The 25,869-nt window shown below is 33.2% G+C and overlaps 1 protein-coding gene across 3 annotated transcripts in view; it reads left to right on the plus strand.

Moving 5' to 3' along the window:
- The window catches only part of ERC1 (ELKS/RAB6-interacting/CAST family member 1), a 345,893-nt gene that overhangs the window by 219,934 nt on the left and 100,090 nt on the right, over positions 1-25,869 (plus strand). For all 3 annotated transcript variants that reach the window (XM_051962823.1, XM_051962825.1, XM_051962824.1), the window contains one exon: positions 3,167-3,327. In XM_051962823.1, coding sequence (XP_051818783.1) covers positions 3,167-3,327 — 161 coding nt within the window. The remainder of the gene's footprint in view (positions 1-3,166; positions 3,328-25,869) is intronic.

Raw genomic sequence — 25,869 nt, forward strand, 5'->3', positions numbered from 1 at the left:
ATTGGAAAATTTATGAAGAAATCCAAAATAAGCCATTAAAATCCTTGCCGATTTTTCTTATTAAAAGTGGCTTGTAATCTCTTGATCAAGCATATATACAAGTATTTGTGAATAAACTACCATGTAATGTACAATAAAATAAATTTTGTCCTCAATTAGTTTTCTTTGTACCAAGTTCATTTAACATTTATGAAGGGCCTAATATTTGCCAGAAACTTGTACTAAGCACTGGGGATACAATTGCTGTTTATCCTTTGTTCTCAAAGAGGACCATGACATCAGGAAGAACATGTCATGACTTGCAAGTGAATTGGATTTGAGTGAAGGGGCGCAAAGTCACCAACCTCACTCTCTCCTCCAGAGTCATTTGGGTCCTATGGCCAGGTAAGAATTAGGACCACTGGAGATGGCCCTGGATGCAGTGGGAGGCCTTGGTCTTTTTAAGCTATAGTCTTTTCCAGATCTCAAGACCTTGCCCTCAAGAGCTTAAAACCTAATGGAAGGAGAGTGGAGGATGGGAAGGAGAGAAAAGCACCAGGAGACATTTAGTTTTATGTTGTTGAAACTAGGCAGAGCAACAGATACAAAATGAAATGAGCCCAAAAGTCTAGTATCTGCCCTCTACAAAGGAAAGCATTGGGAAGAGTTTGACACTGAACACCTTAGCCTTCCAGTCAGAGGAGAGAGGAGGCTGAGGGAGGTAATGTCAGTCAAGGCTTGAGTGGTGTGATGGTAAACACAAATATATACAGCTCAAAGGAATTACAGAGAGGTTGCTTATCTGAAGTTCACTATTTCAGTGAATTCACATCTAGCTGTGTGTGTGTATAAATGGAGATGTTGAAGAAGAGAAAAAAGGTATAACAATGGATAATACAAAAGGAAGTGGTCTTTGAGGATTTTTCTATTCCTTGCCTCAGGACAGTAATCTATAATGCTAAAATAGACCACTTATTTTATAGAGATTAGTTAGAGATCATTCATTCATTTCTAATTGGTTACCTACCTCCAATTTCCTAGGCAAGGTGTGCCAGTCACCAAATTTACATGATGGGTAGAATTATCTAGCATGAAAATTTAATGAAAGAATGTATGTCTACAATAAAGACAATGTGTCTCAATAAAGATCAGGCCTGAAAATGTGTGTTTTTTCTTAAACAAAAATTACTATCCAAAGCTACTATAAACTTCTTATATGATCATCTATTTGTATTTATATTGTTTATCCTTTAATTTATTGAACCAAGAAAGGCTATTAACACTAACATCTAAAAAAGAAAAATCAGTGATATCACTGTGTCAAAAACATATGTGTAAATGTGAAATTCTACATTTAAAATGCACTCCAAAGCTTCCTTTTAAGAAACAGAGTTTGGTGGGAGGTTTTTTTTGCTGAGGAGTTGCTAAGTTAGAACACTATTTGTGTTAATTAATTAATTAATTTTTATTTGTAGCTTTTTATTTACAAGTTATATGCATGGGTAATTTTATAGCATTGACAATTGCCAAACCTTTTGTTCCACTTTTTCCCCTCATTCCCCCATTCCCCCCCCCCCCATGGCAGGTTGACCAATACATATTAAATATGTTAAAGTATAAGTTAAATACAATATAAGTATACATGTCTTAACAGTTATTTTGCTGTACAGAAAGAATCAGACTTTGAAATAGTGTACTATTAGCCTGTGAAGGAAATAAAAAATGCAGGCAGACAAAAATATAGGGATTGGGAATTGTTCATAGTCATCTCCCAGAGTTCTTTCTCTGGGTGTAGCTGGTTCAGTTCATTACTGCTCTATTAGAATTGATTTGGCTCATCTCATTGTTGAAGAGGACCACATCCATTGATCATCATATAGTATTGTTGTTGAAGTATGTAATGATCTCCTAGTCCTGCTCATTTTACTCAGCATCAGTTCATGTAAGTCTCTCCAGGTCTTTCTGAATATTTGTGTTAATTAAAGAAAGATCTTCATTATCTTTGAAAGATAATTTATACTTTCTGGTCCCATAGTTTAATAGCTACTATATCTCAGTTTAGGAGATGAAAGGGGATTGAGACAGGGAAAGGAGGTTGTCTGGCTATGTTGTAATTTATACTTGTCATGTGATTGATTTCCCTTTGACCATCTAGAAACCAGGTACAATCTTTCATTTTGGCTAGGAGTAAAGTAGTAAAAGTTCTCTCTTTTATCCCTCTTTCACATTCTCTCCTCTTCTCCCCTTACCTCTCTCATTAGGAAAAAGTTTATTGCCACAAAAATTACTGCTTGACAAATAGTAAATCTGAGATTGTTGCATTTGGCAATGTGTTTCCTCACTAAAGGGTTTTTGGTTACTAAATAGATATATTTTGTGATAAGCTTGCCTTTTGCTCCCCATTTAAAATGAAAATATACAAATATAAATAATTTTCCATGTATGAATGTGCAGGGGAAAAAATAGAAATGATTCATAAAGTCTATTCCTTGCTTTCTGATTCTTTTTCTTGACTTTTAAAAAAATTCTTTCTTTACTCTACTTTCTATTAGTCCTTTGAACATAGTTTTCTTTTTTCTTCATGTTCCTTACAATTTTTGTCTGTCCAGATTTGGTCTCTAATAGTTTTTCAAATGGAAAAATGAAGTCAACAATAAAAATCTAGTTTGAATAGATAATAGTGGATCCTTTATATATGCATCTTAATCAATACCTTTCTTTTCTTTAAAGATGCATCATTGAAAGTTGTTTCCATTATTTTACTTGAATATCCTTTTCTAATTCTATCCTGTCACTTATTCTGTGATTTCTAGAAGGCTCCTCAAAAATGGATTTTTAATAACTTACCTTTTTTTTTAAAATTATGTTTAAGTTGTCAAAATATGATGTCCTTGTGGTTCATTAAGAGAAGAAAGGTTTGGTTTTTTTTCTCTTGATTCAAACATAAAAGAAATGTGATAGGTTGCTTATAAACTGTAACTTAAACTTCAGATGATATTATAGTAACAATAAGGGCTCTTTAAGTGAGTTAAAAGTCTTAGGTTTTTATTACTGTGTGCCTTTGGAGTCGTTTGTTCCAAGATTTATATCAAATTCCATAAGCTCTTATGTATTCATTACTTCTGTGTCTTAAATAATTTTTTGGTAATTATGTTCTATTTTTTTCTCATTTCTGTATTCCTTAAAGGTGGAGGAATTGATGATGGCCATGGAAAAGGTAAAACAGGAACTAGAATCCATGAAAGCAAAGCTGTCTTCTACTCAACAATCATTAGCAGAAAAGGAAACTCATTTGACCAATCTTCGGGCAGAACGGAGGAAACATTTGGAAGAGGTCTTAGAAATGAAGTAAGTGTTTATAACTTAATTCATGCAAATATTTTAGGCAACTTTTTTCCTATATTGATTTTATCTTTTATCATTGTTTATTGGCACTTAGAAAATTAGAAAAATTTAGAAATGGTAGGCATGTTAGTAGTTATCTAGACCAACTTAAAAAAAACCCCACTATAAAATACCAAGCTTAATCTGTACTTGAATACTTCCTATGATGAATTACCTCCTTTCTCCTTGGGCAGCCCATTCCACTTCTGAGTAGTTTTAATTGTCAGAAAAATTTTCCTTGCCTCAAGTTTGAATTTGCTGCTTTGTCATTTTTGTACTCATTGTTATTAATTTTTTCTTTCTTGAACCACACCGAGATAACTCTTCTCATATGAAAGCTCTTTAAGTTCTTGAAGATGTCTGTCAGATCTCTTCTCTAGGCCCAGAGTTCCAAGTTCCTTAAACTTATCCTAATGTAACATGGATTCAAGGTCCTTTCAACAGGCCCACTGCCCAACTTGTCAATGTCTACTTTAAATTATTGCTTGCAGGTCAGAAGATAATACTTTTGGTATAATCTGAACAATGAAGAGTATAACTATCACTACTTACTTCCTGGAAATTATGCCTTCCAATGCTACTTAGAGTCACATTAGTTCTTTTGTTTGTCACATCACACTTCAAACTCATATTGAACTTGCAATCCCCTAATACTCTCCTAGATCTTTTACTGATAAAATGCTGTCTATGTTAACTCTATTCTATGCAATGCCTAGTTATATCTCTAAAATTGTGTGATCAGTGAGAGAATTGAAGGAAAGACCTCATCTAGAAAGCCTTAGGAATGATGAATCTATGAATGAATGAATCAATTTTCCCCCTTATTTCAGTTACTAATTTTGCCGGTAAAATTTCTCTTTGTTAGCTGACTTAGCTTCATTCCTTTCTAAATGATGATTCTTATATTATAAATGAGATTCATATCTCTAAAGTACCCACTTTATGGGTACAGATTTCCTTACATATTCCATACAAATTTATATTTGTACAGTTGATTCTTACAAAAACTTTATGAATTGATTAGTCGAAATATTTTTATTACAATTTTTCAGATAAAAATTTTAGCCTCAGAGAGGTTTAAATGATTTGCCCAAAGTCAAGAGTCAGAAAATCAGTCTTGAAAATCCATGTCTAGAGTTTATTGCTTAATCCTAATTTATAGTTAATGCTAGATTTAATGCTTGGCAATCTCTCCAGCTTCCTATGTTCAAATAATCTTAGATGTGTGTGTGTGTGTGTGTGTGTGTGTTTTTTTAATGGAGTGGTTGTAGAAACACTATATTTTAAAGTAGTACTTACTTTTTGAGACCTACCTGCAGAATATATTATGTTGGAAGGAAGAGATACAATGTAAAACAAAGATTATCCAAAATGGGTGAAGTAAATCATTCCAGGTGTCAGGAGATTAGAGAGTGGAAGAAGGTGACAGTTAAAGTAAATGCTTGTTATTGGAATTACCTGATAGGAAATTCTCACCAAAGATGAATGAGGTATATCCTCTGGAGGGGGGCGGGAAAGCTTCTTGTTCTCTATTCTGTATATACATTCTCTCAGGTGAGAGAATAATCCAGCACAAGTCAGAGAAGAGGAGACTGCTGAGAAGTGTTGATGAAATAGCGACATACATAATGGAGAAGCCTGTCCAATTCAGTAGTTACTTCTATTTTCTTAATTTTCTTTAAAAAAACAAACAAAAAAAAAACCATAACAGTTGTATTTGTGATGTTTTCTAACTTCCCCTCTTTAAGATTACCCAAAAAAATGGATTCTTAAAACAGCAGTTGTTCATTTACTTTATGGACTTCATCTAGTCTAACCTCTTTTTACTGTCCTCTGTTTTTTTTTTTTTTTTTTTTGGCATCATTTCTGCTTTATCATGTAGCACATCAAATATTGTGATGTTAAAGTCCTGATACGATTCTACTTTTGTTAATGGAGAAAGAAGTTTGAAATTATGTAAGAGGAAAATATGAAAGCATATTTAATTTCTGGTCACTTTAGTCTGTACTACTTGATAATTCTAACATTAAACTAAATGCTAGAAAAATATTCTATTTTGGAATATCTTTCTCAGATTCAGTGAAGAAATGAGATATGAGTGGTATGGATATAGCATGTAGCTTTTCCTCATCTCTGCATTTTATGACTAGTTTCTGAGCAATATTTTGTAAATAAATGATTGCCTTACATTTTTGGAGAATTATTCAACTATTCATTCAGTAAACTGACCTAACAGTAATTCATTAAAAAAAAATGTTGTTTAACTAGGTCTCCAAAAAAACTATTTTTATTGGTAGAGCAATACTCTTTGTTCTGTGGTTTTCAATTTTTTTTGTCCTTTAAAAAAATGTGAAACAAAAACAACTAAATGAAAAGAAACAATTTAGATTGAGATATACTATCAAGAGATAATAATCCTTCATCCAGGTTTCTGTTGCAGTCCTACCTATTACTAGTATGCCCATTGGAAAATGGGAGAACTCAAAAAAAAATTATGCTTTTTATTTTTAAGAAAAAAAAATTTAATTGACCTATAAATTTGACTATTCTAAGAATTTCTGTGAAAAGGAATATCTCTCAGTTGTATGTGAGAATCATAATAGCTTTTAATGATGCATCTCATATCCATTTTGCTGACAAATATTTGAGCTAAACTGCCATGTTAGGGGCTTGTTAAAATATACATAGTGGGTACACATGTATGTTATTTCTTCTGTCTCTCCATATTTAGCCTTTTTATGGAATTTTTTATATTTCTCAATTTGATTTTGTTTCTGTCTTCTGAATCTTATATCTAGTCAACAAGACTTATTAAGTGTCTGCTATATAGCAGGTACTGTATTAAACTCTTGAGGATAGAAAGAAAGGGTCATACATGGTGTCCCTACTTTCAAGGAGTTCACATTTTAATAGAGGATGTAACTTGGTTTTTTTTTTTTTTTTCCATTTGTTCAATTCTATTTTTATTTTTTTAAATAACATTTTATTGATAGAACTCATGCCAGGGTAATTTTTTACAGCATTATCCCTTGCATTCACTTCTGTTCTGATTTTTCCCCTCCCTCCCTCCACCCCCTCCCCCAGATGGCAAGCAATCCTTTACATGTTGAATAGGTTTCTCAGTATATCCTGGATACAATATGTGTGTGCAGAACCGAACAGTTTTCTTGTTGCACAGGGAGAATTGAATTCAGAAGGTATAAATAATCCGGGAAGAAAAACAAAAATGCCAGCAGTTTATATTCATCTCCCAGTGTTCTTTCTTTGGGTGTAGCTGCTTCTGCCCATCTTTGATCAATTGAAACTGAATTAGCTCTCTTTATCGAAGAGATCCACTTCCATCAGAATACATCCTCAAACAGTATCATTGTTGAGGTATATAATGATCTCCTGGTTCTGCTCATTTCACTTAGCATCAGTTCATGTAACTCTCGCCAGTCCTCTCTGTATTCATCCTGCTGGTCATTCCTTACAGAACAATAATATTCCATAACGTTCATGTACCACTATTTACTCAACCATTCTCCAATTGATGGGCAGAGGATGTAACTTGTATTTAATTATGTAAATGGAAGATATATGCAGTGTAAATGGAAGGCTTCTGAGAAAAACCAACCATGGGAAAGTAAGAGTGGACTAGGGAAAGCTTCTTGCAGCTTTCCTTGAAAGAAGCTAGGGAATCAAGGAGGTAGAGATGTGGAGGGGAATGTATTCTAAGTATGAAGGACAGTAAGAGAAAAGGCACCATATTGTAGTTAGGAGGGTGAGAGCCCTCTGCAATGAATAGTAAAAAAGGTCAGCAGAGTGTATGGAATGAAATCCAGTATAACAAGACTGATTAAATAAGATGGACCCAGATTATGAAGGGCTTCAAAGTCAAACAAGTTTCCTTTATTTTACCAGAACTAGAATCCATACCATATGTCAGAATGATGGTTTCAAGGAAGTGAGTCATTCATTTGTTCACTTTTTTTGGAGGAAGGGAGGCATTCCTTGACCATTGCTAGTATTTTTAAGTGTTATTTACCTCATGCTGTCCAGTGCTCTGGAACTTTCTTGTTTTCTTCACTTACATTAAAGTTTACTTGTTGTTCTATTTATGTCTGTAGGAGAAAATAGATTCACCATAAAAACTATCTCTTAAGCAGAAATTGACTATTGTTTTTTTTTAGATAACATAATCTTGTTAAAATGCAGTTTTCTAAAGACCTAGTCATGAAAAGAAGTAATTTTAATCTCTTTTTCTCTTCCATTGTTTTTTATGTCAGTGAAGGGGAAAGAAACGTGCATTTATTAAATACCTACTATACACCAAGTAATATCTTAAGAGCTTTACAAACATTAACTCTTTTTATTAAATGAATGATGAATGAATTAAATGAAAAATGAATGAATATGTAGGAAGAACTTGCTAAGTATTGGGGCATGCCAGCAGAAAAATAACTCACTCTTTGCTCATAAAGAAATCACATTAAAATGAGGTTAAAAAACATGTAAAAGAGGTTTCATTTATAGATGTCACTGATTCTAGGGATGCATCATCAAAGCAGATTGTTGTGCATCTTTTTAATTTCATTCCATTTTTTAAAAAAAATCTATTTTTGATATTTAACATTTGATAGTACCAATGATTTAGGTGAAGAGAACTCTCTTTTCTGGCATGAAGACATGGTTTCCAAGACAATTTTAGTGGGTATGCTTTGGAGTACATTTATTAATTATCAGAAATACCAAAAAACCTTATCTTTCTTCTCGTCAGCCTTCCAATTCTACATAAGCTTGGAGAATTCTTTTCTTCCTCATAGTATCTTTTTCATTCTCTCAGTTTCAAACTCTGGATTTACCTGCTTAGACAAAGTCACTATTGATGAACATGTAATTTATCTTTTATTTTATTTTATTTTATTTTATTTATTATAGCTTTTTATTTACAAGTTATATGCATGGGTAATTTTACAGCATTGACAATTGCCAAACCTTTTGTTCCAATTTTTCCCCTCCTTCCCTCCACCCCCTCCCCTAGAGGGCCGGATGACCAGTACATGTTAAATATATTAAAGTATAAATTAAATACAAAATAAATTTACATGTCCAAACTGTTATTTTGCTATACAAAAAGAATCGGACTCTGGAATATTGTACAATTAGCCTGTGAAGGAAATTTTTAAAAAAGAGCATGTAATTTATCAATAATATCAAGCCATAAAAAATCATGGAAAACATTTAGAGAAAATAGAGATTGCAGTTCATCTATTCCCCCAAAGTGACCTCTTTGCTTAGAGAAAATGTGGGGAAGTGGAATAGTTCATTGAATTTTAATTTAACATACCCTTACTGACTGCTGTTTGACTTGATCCTTATTCTAGTACACTCTGCTGCTATCCACCTATTTTCTGTCCTATGCTCCCCATCTACGTGTGGTGTTCTGTAAGCCCTGTGTCACCAGAAGCAATTTCAAACTCACCTTAGAATGTATTTTAGCAAACCAAATTATTTGCAGAATGTCAGTTGTCCAATCAGGGATTAGTTCAACTCTAGAAAAGTCCAACAAGAAGACAAGGTTGAGAGTGTGAAGTTAGAGATTGCAATTTTGCCTGACTTCTCCCCAGATTTCTACAATGAACTAAAAAGTGCTTCAGACTGAAAGAAAAGGAAAATCAAAGGACAAAAACAGTCAATAACTTTAATACTCTAGTGTTTGACAAACCCAAAGATCCCAGCTTTTGGGATAAGAACTCACTGTTTGACAAAAATTGCTGGGAAAATTGGAAACTAGTATGGCAGAAACTAGGCATCAAGTTGCACTTAACACCATACACCAAGATAAGGTCAAAATGAGTTCATGACCTAGGCATAAAGAATGAGATTATAAATAAATTAGAGGAACACAGGATAGTTTACCTCTCAGACCTGTGGAAGAGGAAGGAATTTATGACCAAAGAAGAGCTAGAGATCATTACTGATCACAAAATAGAAAATTTTCATTATATCAAATTGAAAAATCTTTGTACAAACAAAACTAATGCAGACAATATTAGAAGGGAAGCAATACACCGGGAAAACATTTTTATAGTCAAAGGTTCTGAAAAAGGCCTCATACTATACTATAAGCTATGGAAATCAGGTAGTCAATAGTTTTTTATTGCACACTTATAAGTAATAATATATAATAAGACATTGATGGAATTAGGAAGGAGTGGATCAATGAGAGAATATAGATACCATAATAGGTCTTCCTTTTTCATTAAATTGGGGAAAAAGTAATAAAAACACTCACTTTAATCTTTTTTTAAAATCACCTTCTCAACTTCTTTTCAGTACCGTGAGAAATACTTTTTCAGTTCTAATCCTTATTATGCTTTCTCCAAACCATTTCGATAAAGGAAAATGTATAAAGAAATATCATTTCTGTGTAACAGAAAAATTTTTATAGTTAATCTTTTATACCATCTAAAATCCAGATATTTTCCCATATTATTCATATCCTATCAAATGTTATTAATACTATAATTTCCATATTTAAAAGCAATTCATCACCGATTGAAAAGACTCTTATCATTCATGTTTTATTGTATAAAACATTGATTTAAGGTGAATCTTCCTGTTGACATTCAAATCATGCTTTAAAATATCATAGAATTAGTATGATTAGAATGAAACTCAGAGGTAATCTAGTATAACCCTCTCATTGACTTAACCAGTGACTGAAATAACTCCTGGTAGGTGGATAATCACCAAGGACATTTAATAACCCACCTTGATTGATTTTTCCCTTGATTCCTCCACTCCTCAACAGGGAGGAGTTCCAGAGTTAAGTCTGCATGAAGGGAGAGAAGTGTTGGTGAAGAACTAATGGAAAGATTGAAAAAATAAGAAAACCAACCAATCAGCCTCCAAATGCACTATTAATAAATATTTCAGAGTAAGATAATCCTAGTCTTGGGCTGTAGAAGAAAACAGTTTTGTGATAACTACACTGAAAGTTTAGAAAAGGACTGACCTTAAGACTTTGTTAAGTGGAAATAAGTAGCAAGAACTGAAATCTTTTTGAGAACATTGTACAGAGAGAGCTGTAAGCTATGGAGCAAATGGCTCTCATCTCTGTGGCCTATGGTGATTTTCCACATAGAAGGCTTGCTTCTTGGTCAGTGTTATTTCTTCTACTGGAACCTACTATGGCCAGGAATTCCCATCATCAAGAAACTTAAATTTTTAGATGATATCAGCGTTGGTACTCATATTTTTGAGTAGAGAATTAAAGGACAAAGCAAAGAATTCTTTCCAAAGCCTCTTATTTAGACAGGTCTGTTCCTACACCAGCCATCTCTTCATTTGCTTATTGTCCCCCCCTCCCAAAAAAAGGCAAGAACTATTTTTCTTTTTCATAATTTATCCTTAGCAATTAGTACAGTATCTCGCACAAAGTAGGCACTTAATAAATGTTTATTTCCTGACAAATGTGTTGGAATGCCAAATAAGAGAAAACTGTTGAAGGAAGAGATAGGATTTAGAATATAGTTATCTCTTCCACATCACAGGGATTAGGAGTACAGTGCTTCCGTGATCTGGAAAAATCAGGGTAAAAATTTTTGACCCTTTCATATCAGAAAAAGTCTGAATTATGGTATTGAAAGATAAAATGTGCTCATATTATATAATACCATACATCTATTTTATACATTTCTGAATTTCTAAACTTTGTCATCTGCTGACTTTCTCATGTCATCTGCTGCTTTTACAAAATTCCCATTTAATTTCTTATGCTAACCTGTGATACATCAGAACTAATGAGGAAAGTTGCAACGTGGAAGGGCTAACTGCAAATAGTTCAGAAGATTAGTTGGGAAACCTTAGTCAGGTTTTAAATGTTTTGAAGGAAAAAGATGCATCATAAGGATTCAAATGATGGAACAATAAAAAAAAAAGTCACTTAATAGCAAAACTGGGAAATCAAGTGAGATATTTACTCTCAAAAATAAGTGATAAATAACATAACCATCATCTGCACCTAAAAAAACATAAGAAAACATGAACCTGAATACTCTTTAAAAAATAATTAAAAGAAAATAATCCATATTATTGGAAGGAGAGGACAAAATATAAATACTTTTCAGGTCACTGTTAGAAAGGCAGTGTGGGCATAATATTCCCCATCACAAAGACTTACTGTTAAACAAAATACATTTCTAGATTGGTCATGTGTGCTATGCAAAAAAAAAAAAAAAAAAAAAGTCAAATCAAAAATGTGTAATGCTGCATTGTAAATATTTTACCTCTATATCAAGAGGTAGGTAGCATATTTCATCATTTGTCTTCTGGAATTTTGCTTAGCCTTTACACTGATTAGAGTTTATGATTTTTTGTAAGTTGTTTGTCTTTACCATGTTGTTGTCTTTGTATAAATTGTCCTTCTAGTTCTGTTCATTTCACTTTATATCAGTTTATACATGTCTTACCAGATTTTTCTGAAACCCTCATTGTTTTTTATAGCACAATAGTATTTTATCACATTTATATAGCATAACTTGTTCACAGCCATTACTTAATTAAAATGAGCAACGCCTTTCTCATTTTTTATTGTATCAAAAAGAGCTTTAAATATTTTTGTACATCATTATAATTTGTTTTGCCTAAGATTAATCCCTTCCTTAATTTTCTTTCATGTCTCTCTTCTCCTTTCCCCTCTATTTGCCTTTTTGAAATATATTTTTCTACCCAATTCTGTATGTGTATTCTCTTCCTTCACTAGTCCAGAGAAGTTCAGGTGTCAGCCACTTTCTCCCTCACTCTTTCCTCCGTGTTTACTTCTTACGTTTTTGTTAATTCAGTCAATTCAATAAGGTGCAACTCTTTGGGACCCCAAAATTGGGACTGACTGGTGATAGAATTATAAGAATTAAATAGGTATATGATTTAATTTTGTCATAATATCATGTAGAAGCACTTATTCAGCTCTTCTAGATACTTTTAAATTTTTTCTTTTTGTATGCAGTATAAAAAAAAAATCTATGTTTTTCTTCATTTCCCATTTTTCAAGAATCAATGGTTAATTGTGCTGGAAGTGCTGAAATCAGTCGATCATTTTGAGCTTTAATCTCTCATGTTAAAATTACCTTTGTAAATTTGACTTCATAGAAAAAAATGAAACATTAAAACAAAAATGTTTTTAAAGTTTTATGTGTTGATTTCAAATTTATTTTGTTGGGTTTTGTTTTTATTTCTTCTGCCGAGAAGCACAGTCTGATCATCTTTACAATCCATGCTTCTATATGTGGCTAAATTAATTTGTGTGGGAAACAAAGGTATTAGTAATATAAAACTTGTAATTATGATTAGGTTCAAGATATTTTAATGGCAGTATATATAAAAGTACATTTAAAATTATTGAATATAAGTAAAAATGAAAAATTATATAACCTTGGTACTTTTGCCTGCAAAAATAGTCTTTTTATTTTTTTGGACTAAAATGTTATTACTTTTATTGCAAATGAAGCATGAAACAAATTGGCAAGTCCAGAATGGCTTAAGAACAGTGGTTTAGTGTTTGCTTTCCAATTGCCTGACCTTGAAATTTCAGCAGAATTCACAATTTAAATAAAATTGGGATTAATCACAGCTATATTAAAATAAATCTCAAATCATTAATCCTCTTCTTGGTTACAATGCAGTGGTGATGTAATTATTTTGAGAATAGGCATTTTGTATCTCAGAAAAAAATCTTTGTTGCTAAAACAATGTGGCAGTTTATGCAAAATTGTAAATGAATTAATGGAAGAATGGTGTTGGCATCGGGCTGTAGAACATGTAGAAACCTTACTGGGATCTTCCACTGAGGGTAGGTCATTGCTGGCAACTGAGAACTTTTTGATCCCAATAGCAATTTTTCCAAGGTCAGAAGAAACATATGTCAAAAACATCAAGTGCTACAGCCCTCAATTCTTTGCAAGGTCAGAAAAGAAAGAAGTACAGATACATTTATTATCTTTAGTAGATAATAAGTGGCAGAACCTAAAACTTTCCCCTCATTGTTCCCCTCCCCCCCAAAAAAAAAACCCTACATAGATTAAAATTTTTCAAATAATTTTCTTTCATCTTACCAATGTTTAAAGTCATTGGTAATTGTTTTATGATGTTTTTCCCAACTTTCTGCTGCTGTCATATTCTGTAGTGATGATTTTTTCATATTTCATTTTTTATGTTGATATAAATATCAATATTATTTCTTTTTTAATTGGAATTGAGTGTAATACCATATAATGTTAGGATTAGGATGTTTAAGATGGTAGCCTCATGGATTTATTTTTCATTTTACAGTTATAGCCATGTTCTCTATAGTTGTGTGTAAGAGTAGTTCTTTTCACATCATTTAGTTCTCCTTGTTTCTTGTTTGCTTGCTTGCTTGTTAGTTTTGAAGGCAATATAACAAGTTTTTAAAGAGGAAAAAAATCATAGTTATCATCTGATTGATATAGTGACAAAGCTATGAGAGATATATGATTTACTTCTCTTCTAACTATGATCTTTAATATTAAGGGCATGTATTCAGTTAAAATGTATTGTGTAATTTGTCATACGAGCTTGATTTAAGCCTGATTCTTGGCAGACTGCTTTCTAGTTTTCTTAGTCATTATTATTAGATTGTGAAATTTTCCTAAGTAATTTCGGTATTCACTTTATTGAGTTCTATTTTTTTTTTTTTTAATTTATTTATTTATTTATTTTTTTTGGCTTGGGCAATTGGGGTTAAGTTACTTGCCTACATACCTAGGAATTATTGTCTTAAGACCAAATTTGAACCCAGGTCCTCCTGACTTCAGGGCTGGTGCTTTATCCACTGTACCACCTAGCTACCCCCGAGTTCCATTGTTTCTTATGCTCACGTGTCTAATCTGTTCCATTGATCTACTCAGTTTTTTTTTCAGCCAATTCCAGATGATTTTGTTGATTGTTGCTTTACAATGTAGTTTGAGGTCTGAAAGTGTTATTTTTCCTTTTTTTCATACATCTCTTTTCACTATTTCCTTTAATATTCTAGATCTCTTTTATTTTTCCAATTGAATTTTATTATTGTTGCATTCTGTAAAATATCCTATTAAGAATTAATATGGCATTAACACTATAAACTAATTTTGGTAATATTGTCATTTTTATAGTTCTGATTATGATCCAGCTGTGACCATATTCCTCCAACTATTTAAGTTCTTCTCTAAGAAACAGTTTGTAATTAAAACTATGTGAGCATTTTGTTTACTTTGTTAGATTAATCCTGAATATAGTATGCATCTTTTAGTTATTTTATATAGTAGTGTCTATAATCAGTTTTTCAAAGTAAATGATTAGTCGCTAAGTTGATGAGAGTCCTAAAGTCTTTAGCAGGCTTATTTTTTCTAAAATACTATACCTTCCAGTTCATCAAATTCCTAAATTCCCACGATCAGTAGTGTTGCTCTTCCATAGTCATTTACAGTGATGTTCTCACTTTTTTTCATGTCTCAGTCCTTTAGTCCATGATTCTCAATCTTATGTGGACTTTATTAATCACAGATAAATACTTTATAATTATACAGCTGTTATTACACAGTTTCCTTCTGGGTCAGTCCATGTTTACAAAGGGCGGGAAGCGACAATGCAGGAGAATTAGTAGTCTGCAAAAGGAGGAAAAGAATATCTAACCTCCTTGCATCTAAGGATAGTTTGTATTATTAGTTATTAATGATTATTTGCAACTGTTTGGGCGAACATAGGGAAAGAAAGTCAACAAAAGGAAGAAATATATATTATCTTGTAAATAAATTTGCTAAAACTTCATGTTATCAGTTTCTGAAGTCCTGCACACAATTAATTTTAATTCTCCACTCTCTTAAGATATTTTAAGATATTTGCTGTTCTCAGCAAAACAATGTTTCAAGACTACTCTAAAGGACTGAAGATAAAGAATTCTGTCTTTACCCAGAGAAAAAACTCTGTCTGAATAGAGACTGAATGAAGAGTACTTTTTTTTTTTTTTACTTTCTTTTTTTCTTGAGGGTTTTTTTGGGGGGAGGGAGAGAAATCTAAATTTTCTTATGCAACATGACTTTTATGATAGAAAATTTTTTTTGCACAACTTCACATGGGCCTTCTTAATGTGGGTGGGAGGATCTGGAACTCAAAACTTTTAAGAACAAATGTTAAAAAATGTTTTATATACAATTGGGAGAAAAATTAAAACAAAAAACAACCCCCCCCCCAAAAAAAAAAAAAGATATGGTCAGAGAAAAGCTTTTTGCCCTACAAATTGAAAACTATACCACAAGAATGATCAATATTTATTAGGCGTAATTCTATATAGCAGTTTTTTTCTCTTCTATTTTGACTCCTTAATTTCATTTCTTTTTTCAAGGAATGTGTTTAGAAATGTAAATTTTCATCTAAGAACTGTTTTGGCTAAGCCCCTCCCTCCATTTTAATATTTCTCATCTTCAGTAAATTGTGTATTATTTCTATGATTTTTCTTTGATCTATTAATTCTTTAAAAATTTTGTTAATTTAGTTATTTTTAATAGTCTTGTCAAGCAGTATTTTATTGAATATAATAATTTTTATTAGATTATTTCCAATAAAATGTTTAATATTTCTGCTTTTTGGCATTTGTTGGTGAGGTTTTAATACCATACAATACATGTATTATATCTGATTAATTTTTGTAGTATTTCCGGAATGCAGAATTGAAAATAAGCTTATGCAGCTAGGTTGCACAGTGGATAGAACCCCAGCCCTAAAGTCAGGAGGACCTGACTTCAAAGGTGGCCTCAGACACTTAACACTTCCCAGCTGTGTGACCCTGGGCAAGTCACTTAACCCTAATTGCCTCAGAAAATAAAAAGAAAGAAAGAGAAATAAGCTCTCTTTAATTTCAGTAACCATAAGAAATAGCTTCAAGATTACACTTGAAGTTAATAATAAAAAGCTTTTAGAAATCTTATAAAATCATAATTCTTTTAGATATTTTTTTTCCCGATCTCCAAAAACTAAATTGTGAATCATTTGGGAAGCATCCATGATTTTACTACTTATGAATCTATTTTGAGAATTCCATTCAACAATGTAAATGATAGCCTAGCTGAGTCCTAGAGATTTTCCAGCTGCCTAGAAAGCTAAGTGATTCACTCAGGGTAAAAGAGCTCGTTTCTGAGATTGGACTATACATCAGTTCTTCCTGATTCTAAGTCCAGCACTGTCCTTATCAAATCTTTCTCACCCCAGCCACATAATACAGTGTCTCAGATGATTCTTGTCTAGAAGGAAGCAGGTTTGGGTGACTTTGACTTCTGTTTAGGTTTAGAAACCTTTGAAGATTTTCTGTTTTATTGGATGGAAAAGGATTAAGGAGAAAAGATTTTTCCATAGAAAATACCATTTTCTTGGTTGGGAAAAAGTAAAGACAATTGAGACAGAGAATAGAATTTTTTGAGTTAAATTTCCTTCACAGTTCTGTCACTCCAGTAATGACCCCGAAAAGGGGCATTTTTGAAGCTGCCATGTTGTATTAATTGGATTAGACCTACCTTGAGAAACAATGATAGAGCTGAGACCTATTGTGTTTTTAAGTGGTTCTAAGTCCTACCCTGGTGTTCAGACTATTTCCCTTTTTCACATCCGAGGTTAGAATTGCTGTTTTTTGATGCATGATGTTTCAAATACTATCTGAATGTATTCTTGGTTTTGATAGAATTCTTTTACAGAAATGATTTAAGTTTTTTTTAATTGCCTATACCTTTGAAATAATATTAAAATTGTTTGAGGAATGGATATGCTTCAAGTATCTGTGATATATGGGGGGGTAAAAGGGTGTGTGTGTGTGTGTGTGTGTGTGTGTGTGTGTGTGTGTGTGTGTGTGTTGTTTTTTTCCATTGCAGGTAACAGTCTCTCTTTTAATCCATGAATTATGGCAGAAAACATTAATTTAGCTATATAGGATCCTTGTATGAAGGTCATACAACCTTTTCTACTAGACTCAAACTTAATGCCTTTGCATCTTGAATCTGTCAGACTTTCTGTTGCATTATTAACTCTACATTACATTTACATTACAGGGTTAACTCTATATTAAGACACTGAAATAGTAACTTGAGTGACTGATAAAATTGGTCAACAATGGTTATCTTGGATAATATCTCTTAAATCATTCATTTTCCTTTAGGACATGCTTTTGTCAGAGATTGGAAGTCATTGACACCAACAATTACCTGGTTATCCTATATAATTCCTTTAGAAGTAAAACAGCTTCTTTTAGAGTCATTATATCAAAACTCCATTGATGTTTTCCATAATCAATATGTGGGGTACCTTGTCAACACATCTTAGCATCACCTTCCCTGCTCCTACTGACTTAGGTATGTCTCATGTGCTGTATGTATTACATAATGGACAAAAAAACCAGCCTTGGAGCTGCTTCCCACCTTTGATATTAGTTATGTGACCCTTAGCAAGTCTCTTACCATCTTAATATGATAAACAGTTCTCTAAGTCCATAAGATAAGGCGAAGGTACCAAATACACATACACACACACACACATACACATCGTGTATATTGTAGAGGAAAGGCTTGTTCATGTATGGGTTAGATTTCACTGCCACAAATCCTGACAGGGTAAGTATCTGAAAGCTTCATTCCTGTCCTATTTAGAGTTAAGTTATATTTCAAGAAGAAATAACTAGACCATGGCAAAGGGTTCAGCCTTTTTTCTTATGCCCTGAGAAGAAAGCATCATTCATTTTTAATTTAGCAATCTGGACCTTTAATTATGTAGAAACTTTATAATTAATATGTAGTAAGTGTAGTTTTAGATCATGTTGTAAAGATATCCAATTCAAGATGTCCAATTGGCAGCTAGAAATGTGAGATTAGAGGTCAAAAGAGAGATCAAGACTGGACAGATCTATATGACAATTTATTGTCAATAATGTCAATAAATTGTCATTTATTCTATGAGAGTTGATAAGATTGCCAAGTGCAAGAGTATAAATAGAGGAAAAAAGAAAGGATAATACCTTGGGATGTGCCTACTTAAAGGTCATAATTTGCATTGGGATACAGTCTAAATTTGCCTTGTGCAATTTTACCCATTGCTTATATTTGTGCTTTCTTCTGCAAAATTGGACAATCTCACTTCCACACAACAACCCTTCTTACTTAAAAACTGTCATAGCACCTTCGAATCTTAACTTCCCCAAGTTAAATATCTCTACTAGAAAAACATGAAGAATGCCAAGTTTAAGGGATTGGAAAGAGGAAGAAAAGCCAGTAAAAGAGACAGAAAAGAAGATAAGGATTGTAATCTTGTGGAAAACAAGGAAAGAAAGATTATTAGAGAGGAGGTCACAGTATGATCAGATTCTACAGAGAAATCTAAGAGGATGATGACTGAAAAAAGTTGTCTCAGGAATTTGGGAATATTAAAAATTGAAATTCCATTTCCTTAAATTCTATTGATATAGGCAGTGGTCTGTGTGACCTGTGGACCAGTTAAATTAATAGTCTTCCAATTTTAAACCATTTATTTTGTGAGTCCAGATTTTTCTCTGTAGTAAGTTTATAAAAACCAAAACCGCATATTGCTGTGGATTCATATGCAAATCCAGCTAGTCTTTAAGCCGGACATCTACTAAATCTACTAAATTTATTTGGAAAATAGGGCTTTTTTATAAAAATATGTTATTTATATTAACATGATATTGTCAGTTAAAAAAATTAATAACTGTTTTTAGTTTAGCAGTTTTGATTTCTGATGCAGTAAATCATTAGAATACAATTAAATGTGTACTGGTAAACGTTTAACAACCAGCTGGGCTCCCCAGGAAAAAATTGTGCACACCCCTTTTACATTTAATATTCATTGTTAGAACTTTCTCAAATCTAGATAATCAACAAAACATTAAATCAAGCTCAAATTTGTAAAAATTGACATTCTGAAGTGGAAATTCTTGTAGCTGAAATTTTAATTATTATTTCTCAGCATGTTTTTGGAGATAACCTCCATAAATAAAGGCTGTTTAGGGTTTTCAGTTTGTTTGTTTGTTTGTTTGTTTTTAATGAAAAGGGCTTCTGAGAGCTATCAAATTTGAGAACTACTAATTATAGGCATCTCTTTTCTACCTGCTTTTCTAACACTAAATGTAACTCCTCCTACTCCTTGTGTAACCTGATTAGGTCAAGTCAATTAAACTCTCTGAGCCCCTTTGAATCACTTATCTTACAGGGTTGCTTTCAGTTAGTGTTTTATAAACTGCAAAATGCATTATAAATATAGTTATCATGTTAAACTTCATATTATACTTTCATGTTGTTAATAATGTCATTCTTAATAAATTTATATTACTTGAGGTCAAGTATCTTCTATCTTTTATCTTCCTATCTCTTCTTGCAAATAGCACAATTACCTATCGCAGTAATTTAAGAAATATTTGATGAATGAAATTGGGATTTTCCTTCTTAAAAATTATTTTATTTAACACAACAGTAAATTTTATTTAAACAAAGCTATCTGGAAAGTTTTTGTTTATTCAAGAAAGCACCAATGAGTCAAAAGAATGTTAAGTCAAATAGATTACCACCTCTTTTATAGAATTTATTATATTTGTTCCTTTGGAAAGAAATATCAGAATTGGAGCTAACTTCCAGTACTCCAATTACTCTGTCATTATTAATCTATAGTTTGGCTAAACTTTCTTAAGTACTTTTTTCTTTTGTGTGATATTCTTCCATCTAGGAGGAACATGTCTTTCAATAAAAACTTTCATCTTAGGGCTCACAAATTCCATTCTAAGATTATAAAATCATCTTTCCAGATTTCTAAGAAAATAAATTTTTAAAAAACCAACTATTTATCTTTGAAATATTTACATAAAATGTACAATTCTAGTCTTCATGATTTAGAGGAGAATAGAAGATGAAGAGAAAGAAAGGAAAGGAAAAAAAATGAGCAGAGCTTCACTAGGTTACTTATACAACTTGATCTTTGCCAGAATTAAATATTCCATTTCACCTAAAGATTATTCCCCAATGAAATTTTCTTCCTATTCTGTTGTTTTCATTACAAGGGATCTTCATGCTCGGATCCTCTGCAAGCTTCTGCTGCCTCCTTGTGGCACCTCTTCAGCATTACTTTCTTAAGATTCCTCCCTTCACTAGGAAGGATTATTTCAATTTTGAAGTGACTCTTCTTGTTCCTACCCTCCTTTTGGTTCTCAGCTGACTTTCTAATATCTCCACTTCCCAACACCACTGGACATGTGGTGTGAGGGAACCATAAACATTAACTGTAGCTATAACAGATTTCAAGAACTTCACTTGGCCTACATATATTTCCAAGTCTCACAAACTGGCTGAAATGGGGAAAAAAATCATAATGTTTAGGGCTTGAAAGGATCTTTAGAAATCATCTGCCCTAAATCTCACTGATTCGCACAATGCCATTTCACAAATATTAACTACTGTATACCAGGCAACACTGGGGACACAAGAAGACAGTTCATGCTCTCAAGGAGCTCACAGTCTCAGGAGGGAAACAACCTGCAAGTACCTATACACCAAAAAAACCACACAAAAACCTGCCTTGTCCTTCCCGTTTCTGTGTGTCTATGTAAACACACACACACACACACACACACACACACACACACACACAGTCTTTGTATATATGTATACACAGAAAAAAAGGGAGGTGTGTGTGTGTGGGGGGGTTAAATTGAAAATAATCTTACACAGAAAGCAGTAGCATTACAGGGGATCAGAAAAGGAGAATATGGTGGGATTTTGACTGATACTTTAAGGAAGGCAGAAAGGCCAGGAAGCAGATATGAGGAATGGAGAGACAGAATCTCAGACATAAAACACTGCCAGTGAAAATGGCATTTAGAGATGGAGCATCTTGTTTAAGGAAATGCAAGGGGTCAAGTGTCACAGATCAGACTTCTGCTGGGAGATGGGACGCTGAGAAATAGAGGACTGGAAAGGTGGGAGGAGGTCCTTGAAGAATTTTGTCACCCAGCAGAGTTCTCATTTGATATGGAGATGAGAGGGAGGCATCAGTTATTGGGAGGGAGGGTGGTATGGTCTGGCCTGGGCTTTATCACTTTGACAGCTGAGGGCAGGAGGAGCTTGTGTGGAAAAGTGTATCACTCCCTAGGCCAGTGAAGCAGTTGTGACTTGGGGTGATGAGGGCCTACACCAGGGTGGGGGGCAGTGTCAGAGAGAAGAAAAGCCCGTCTGAGGGATGTGAGTGGGAATGGGATGGGAAGGGTAATAGAGTCAGGAGCTGAGGGTGATACCTAGAGAACTGGACGGATGTTGGTATCATTGTACCCCAGGGAAATAGGGAGGAAAAAGGTCTGGGATGGAAGAGAATCTGTTTTGGACAGGTTGAGTTTCAGATATCTAAAGACATCCACTTTGAGGTTTATAATAGGCAGTTAGAGTTGTAAAACTAGAGATCCACAGGGTTTTGGATCAGGCATGGAAGTGTGAGAATTATCAGCCTAGAGATGATTGCATTCATGAAAACAGGGGATCAGCATGTGAAGCATTCTAGAAGGAAGAGAAGGCTGCAGGATGCTGAGGGCTCGTGGCCTGAACCTAATTATGATGGAGACTGTGAAGGTGAGCTCAGGTAGGGAAGAGGAGCACCAGGCTGGCCATTATTCTTACCATTACCCGGTGTGTGTGCAACAAGACAATTATTACCCAGCATTTAAAAATGACGCTGTGGCTGCAGAGGCATAGTACATTAACCACAGTAAATATTAGCTCTTATACCCTGTGCAAAGCATTATATTACTCGTTGAAAATAACATAAATACACGATTCCAATCATAAAAAAAAAAAGAAAAAAAAAGAAAAACAAATTGTGTAGATAATACATAACATAAAGTAGACCATCTTAGGTGCTTCCAGCTGAGGGGAGAGCCTTCAAGGATTTTTGTGGAAGAGATGTCATTTGAGTTGGACCTTGAAGAAAGAACAGGATTTTTTTTTTTTAACAAATGGAAAAGATAGAAGGAATGAAAGAAATACTGTTTTTTTTTTTTTTTAATATCTTTTTATTGATAGAACGCATGCCAGGGTAATTTTTTACAGCATTATCCCTTGCATTCATTTCTGTTCTGATTTTTCCCCTCCCTCCCTCCACCCCTTCCCCGAGATGGCAAGCAGTCCTTTACATGTTGAATAGGTTACAGTATATCCTGGATACAACATATGTGTGCAGAACCGGACAGTTTTCTTGTTGCACAGGGAGAATTGAATTCAGAAAGTATAAATAACCCGGGAAGAAAAACAAAAATGCAAGCAGTTTATATTCATTTCCCAGTGTTCTTTCTCAGGGTGTAGCTGCTTCTGTCCATCTTTGATCAATTAAGGCTCTCTTTATCGAAGAGATCCACTTCCATCAGAATACATCCTCAAACAGTATCGTTGTTGAGGTATATAATGATCTCCTGGTTCTGCTCATTTCACTCAGCATCAGTTCATGTAAGTCTCGCCAGTCAAGAGATACTGGATATATGAAGGAGGAATTATGTATGGGAGGAAGAAAGAAATCAAAGTATATATCTAAAGCACCTTTGAAAGTGAAATTGGTGCAATAAGTCAGTCATTAGCATATTCACTTTGTGATATTTTTCTAGTTATGATGAATTTACAATTAATTTATCTATAATTTTTTCCTAGTCTCTTTTTAACAAATGTGTTATATCTTAAGATAAATAGCTAACATCAGACGCACACTAACCTTGAAACAGAATTGAGTTAATTGGGAATTTATGTCTTAACATGTGTGTATGTATGTGTGTGTGTGTGTTTGTGTGTGTGTGTGTGTAATCCCTCTACTTCACCAAAAGATATATGAATGTATACAATTGTGTATGTGTATATTTGGTTTGTGTGTATACATCACACATATACAACTATTTTTTGTGTGTGTGTGTGTGCGCGCGCACTCATACACTATTGTACTGTACTAGTGGGTGGCACTAGATTTTTTTTCTTTCCATAGTGGATCGTGAAGAGGATGGAATCAAGGGAAGAAGTCTGAAATTACTTGAGATAATCGTATGCAGCCAGTTGTGAAAAGAAAAGACAATTTAGAGGAATTGTTCTGATTTTTGGTTTTATATTAAAATTTATGCTGTGTTAAATTTATATCAAAGTAGACTTCATATACATATAGGTAGAATTTTGTTCCCTTGTACTTTTAAACAGAGGATAGAATCAGCTATTCAACATGTTGGAAAATTTTGAGTCTTTAGAATTTATATTTTAAAAAATAACTTTGTATTTCTTTTTAAGTACTTTATCTTTCCAGCTATATGTCAAGATAGTTTTTAACATTCATTTTTTTATAAGATTTTTTAGTTCCAAATTTTTCTCCCTTCTTTCTGTTCTCCTTCCTCAACACAGGGAACAATCTGACATAGGTTATATACGTTCAATCTTGTTAAACATATTTCCACATTAGTTATATTGTGGAAGAAGAAACCAATCCAATGGGGAAGGGGGAGGGGGGAGAAACATGACCAAAAAAAAGTTAAAATAGTATGCTTTAATCTGCATTGACTCCATAGTTCCTTCTCTAGATGTGGAGAGCATTTTTTATCAGGAGTCTTTTGGAATTGTCCTAGATCATTATATTGCTGGGAAAAATTAAGTTTGTCATAGTTGATAATTGTATGATGTTACTGTTATTGTGTACAGTGTTCTTGTGATTCTGCTGACTTTACTCAGCATCAGTAAATCTTTCCAGGTTTTTTGGAAATCTGCTTGCTCATCATTTCTTATAGTACAACAGTGTTCCATTACATTTATATACCATAGTCATTCTTCAGTTGATGGACATTCCCTCAATTTCCAGTTCTTTACCTCCACAAGAATCGCTGCTATACGTGAAAATAAACTGTATATCTCAGATTTTCAAATACTGTCCTTCTTGTATCAATTAAACCATGGAAAAGATAAACATTCTTTTTTTTATTATTATTTGTCTGCCTTTAGATCTTGTAATCAGGATCAGAAAGTATAGCAAAGATGAAAAGCTTGTTTAGCTCTAGAAAATGGAGCCTGAAGTCAGTGGAATCTCACCTCAAGCTTATTAGTGTAAGTGGGGAACATACGAAGCAACTGTATGAAGTGCTCAGCATCATTGTATGGGGCTACAAATTGAGACAAAGCCAGTTCAGCAATGAGGTTCAGGTTCTGTTAGGACACCTTTCAAGAGTCCTGACACCAACTATCTTTAACATCCATTTGATTTGTGTTAATTCCACAACAAATGATGTAACCAATTTCTTGTTGGGATTGTTCAAAGAAAAGAAAATCGAGCAAGGCAGCCTGCATTGGGCTGGTAAGAGACGATGCAGAAGCTAGCTTGGGGCTTGGTTCCAAGCATCCTTCGGAATTGCAGACTAGAAAGATAATAGAACCAAATAGGGTCTGCCTTCTTCATCTAAGAAGAGAGAGTGATTAGAGTCTCTATGTTAGCTCAAAATCCCAGTCATGAAACAGATCAGAAATAGAAGTCATAAGAAGAAAAAAAACTTTAATTAAAAAAAAAAATATATATATATATAAAAGAAGCCCATGAGGTTAATCTAGAAGAACATAGTAATTCCTTGAGACAAGAGCAAATAGAGGCTCTGAGCAAAGAATGATTTGGTTGTGATTAGAAGAAATGACACAAGATATATAAACAATGATTTTAAAACTCTTGAAGGAAAAAATAGAGGGAAAATGTAATAAAAAGTAAAAAGTGTTGTCCAAATAATGACTTCCCTGGGGGAAAAAAATGGAACTGTCAGAGCTTTGCAACTTTATAAGAGAAAAAAACTCTTAAAGTTTTTAAAAGTTTAAAAGTTAAAAAGTTATTAAAGTTTAAAAACTAAAAAATGGAGGAACACGCAAGGTCAACTTATCAGAAGTGATTACCCCTGGAAAATAGGTCAAGGAGAGTTAATTTAAGAATCATCAGATTCCATGAAAACTATGATCAAACAAAAAACCTGGATACTCATTTCTCTTTTTTAAATTTCATTTTTAATAGTATATTATTTTTCCAGTTTCATTTTAAAATAGTTTTCAGGGGCAGCTAGGTGGCATAGTGGATAGAGCACCAGCCCTGAAATCAGGAGGACCTGAGTTCAAATGTGATCTCAGATTCTCAACACTTTCTACCTGTGTGACACTAGGCAAATCACTTAACCTCAATTGCCTCAAGTCAAAAAAAAAAAAAAAAAAAAAGATAGTTTTCAACATTCATTTTTGTAAGATTTTGAATTCTAGATTTTTTTTTCCCTCTCTCTCCTTGCCTTTTTCCCAAGACAGTAAGAAATCTGGTATAGATTATATGTGTATAATCATTTTTAATATATTTCCATATGAGTCATATTGAGAAAGAAAAATCAAAAGAAATGGGAAAAACCTAGAAAAAGGAAAAAACCAAAAACAAGAGAAGGTGGAAATAGTATGCTTTGTT

Source organism: Antechinus flavipes, chromosome 5, assembly GCF_016432865.1.
Source record: "Antechinus flavipes isolate AdamAnt ecotype Samford, QLD, Australia chromosome 5, AdamAnt_v2, whole genome shotgun sequence".
In the NCBI taxonomy this organism is placed as follows: domain Eukaryota; kingdom Metazoa; phylum Chordata; class Mammalia; order Dasyuromorphia; family Dasyuridae; genus Antechinus; species Antechinus flavipes.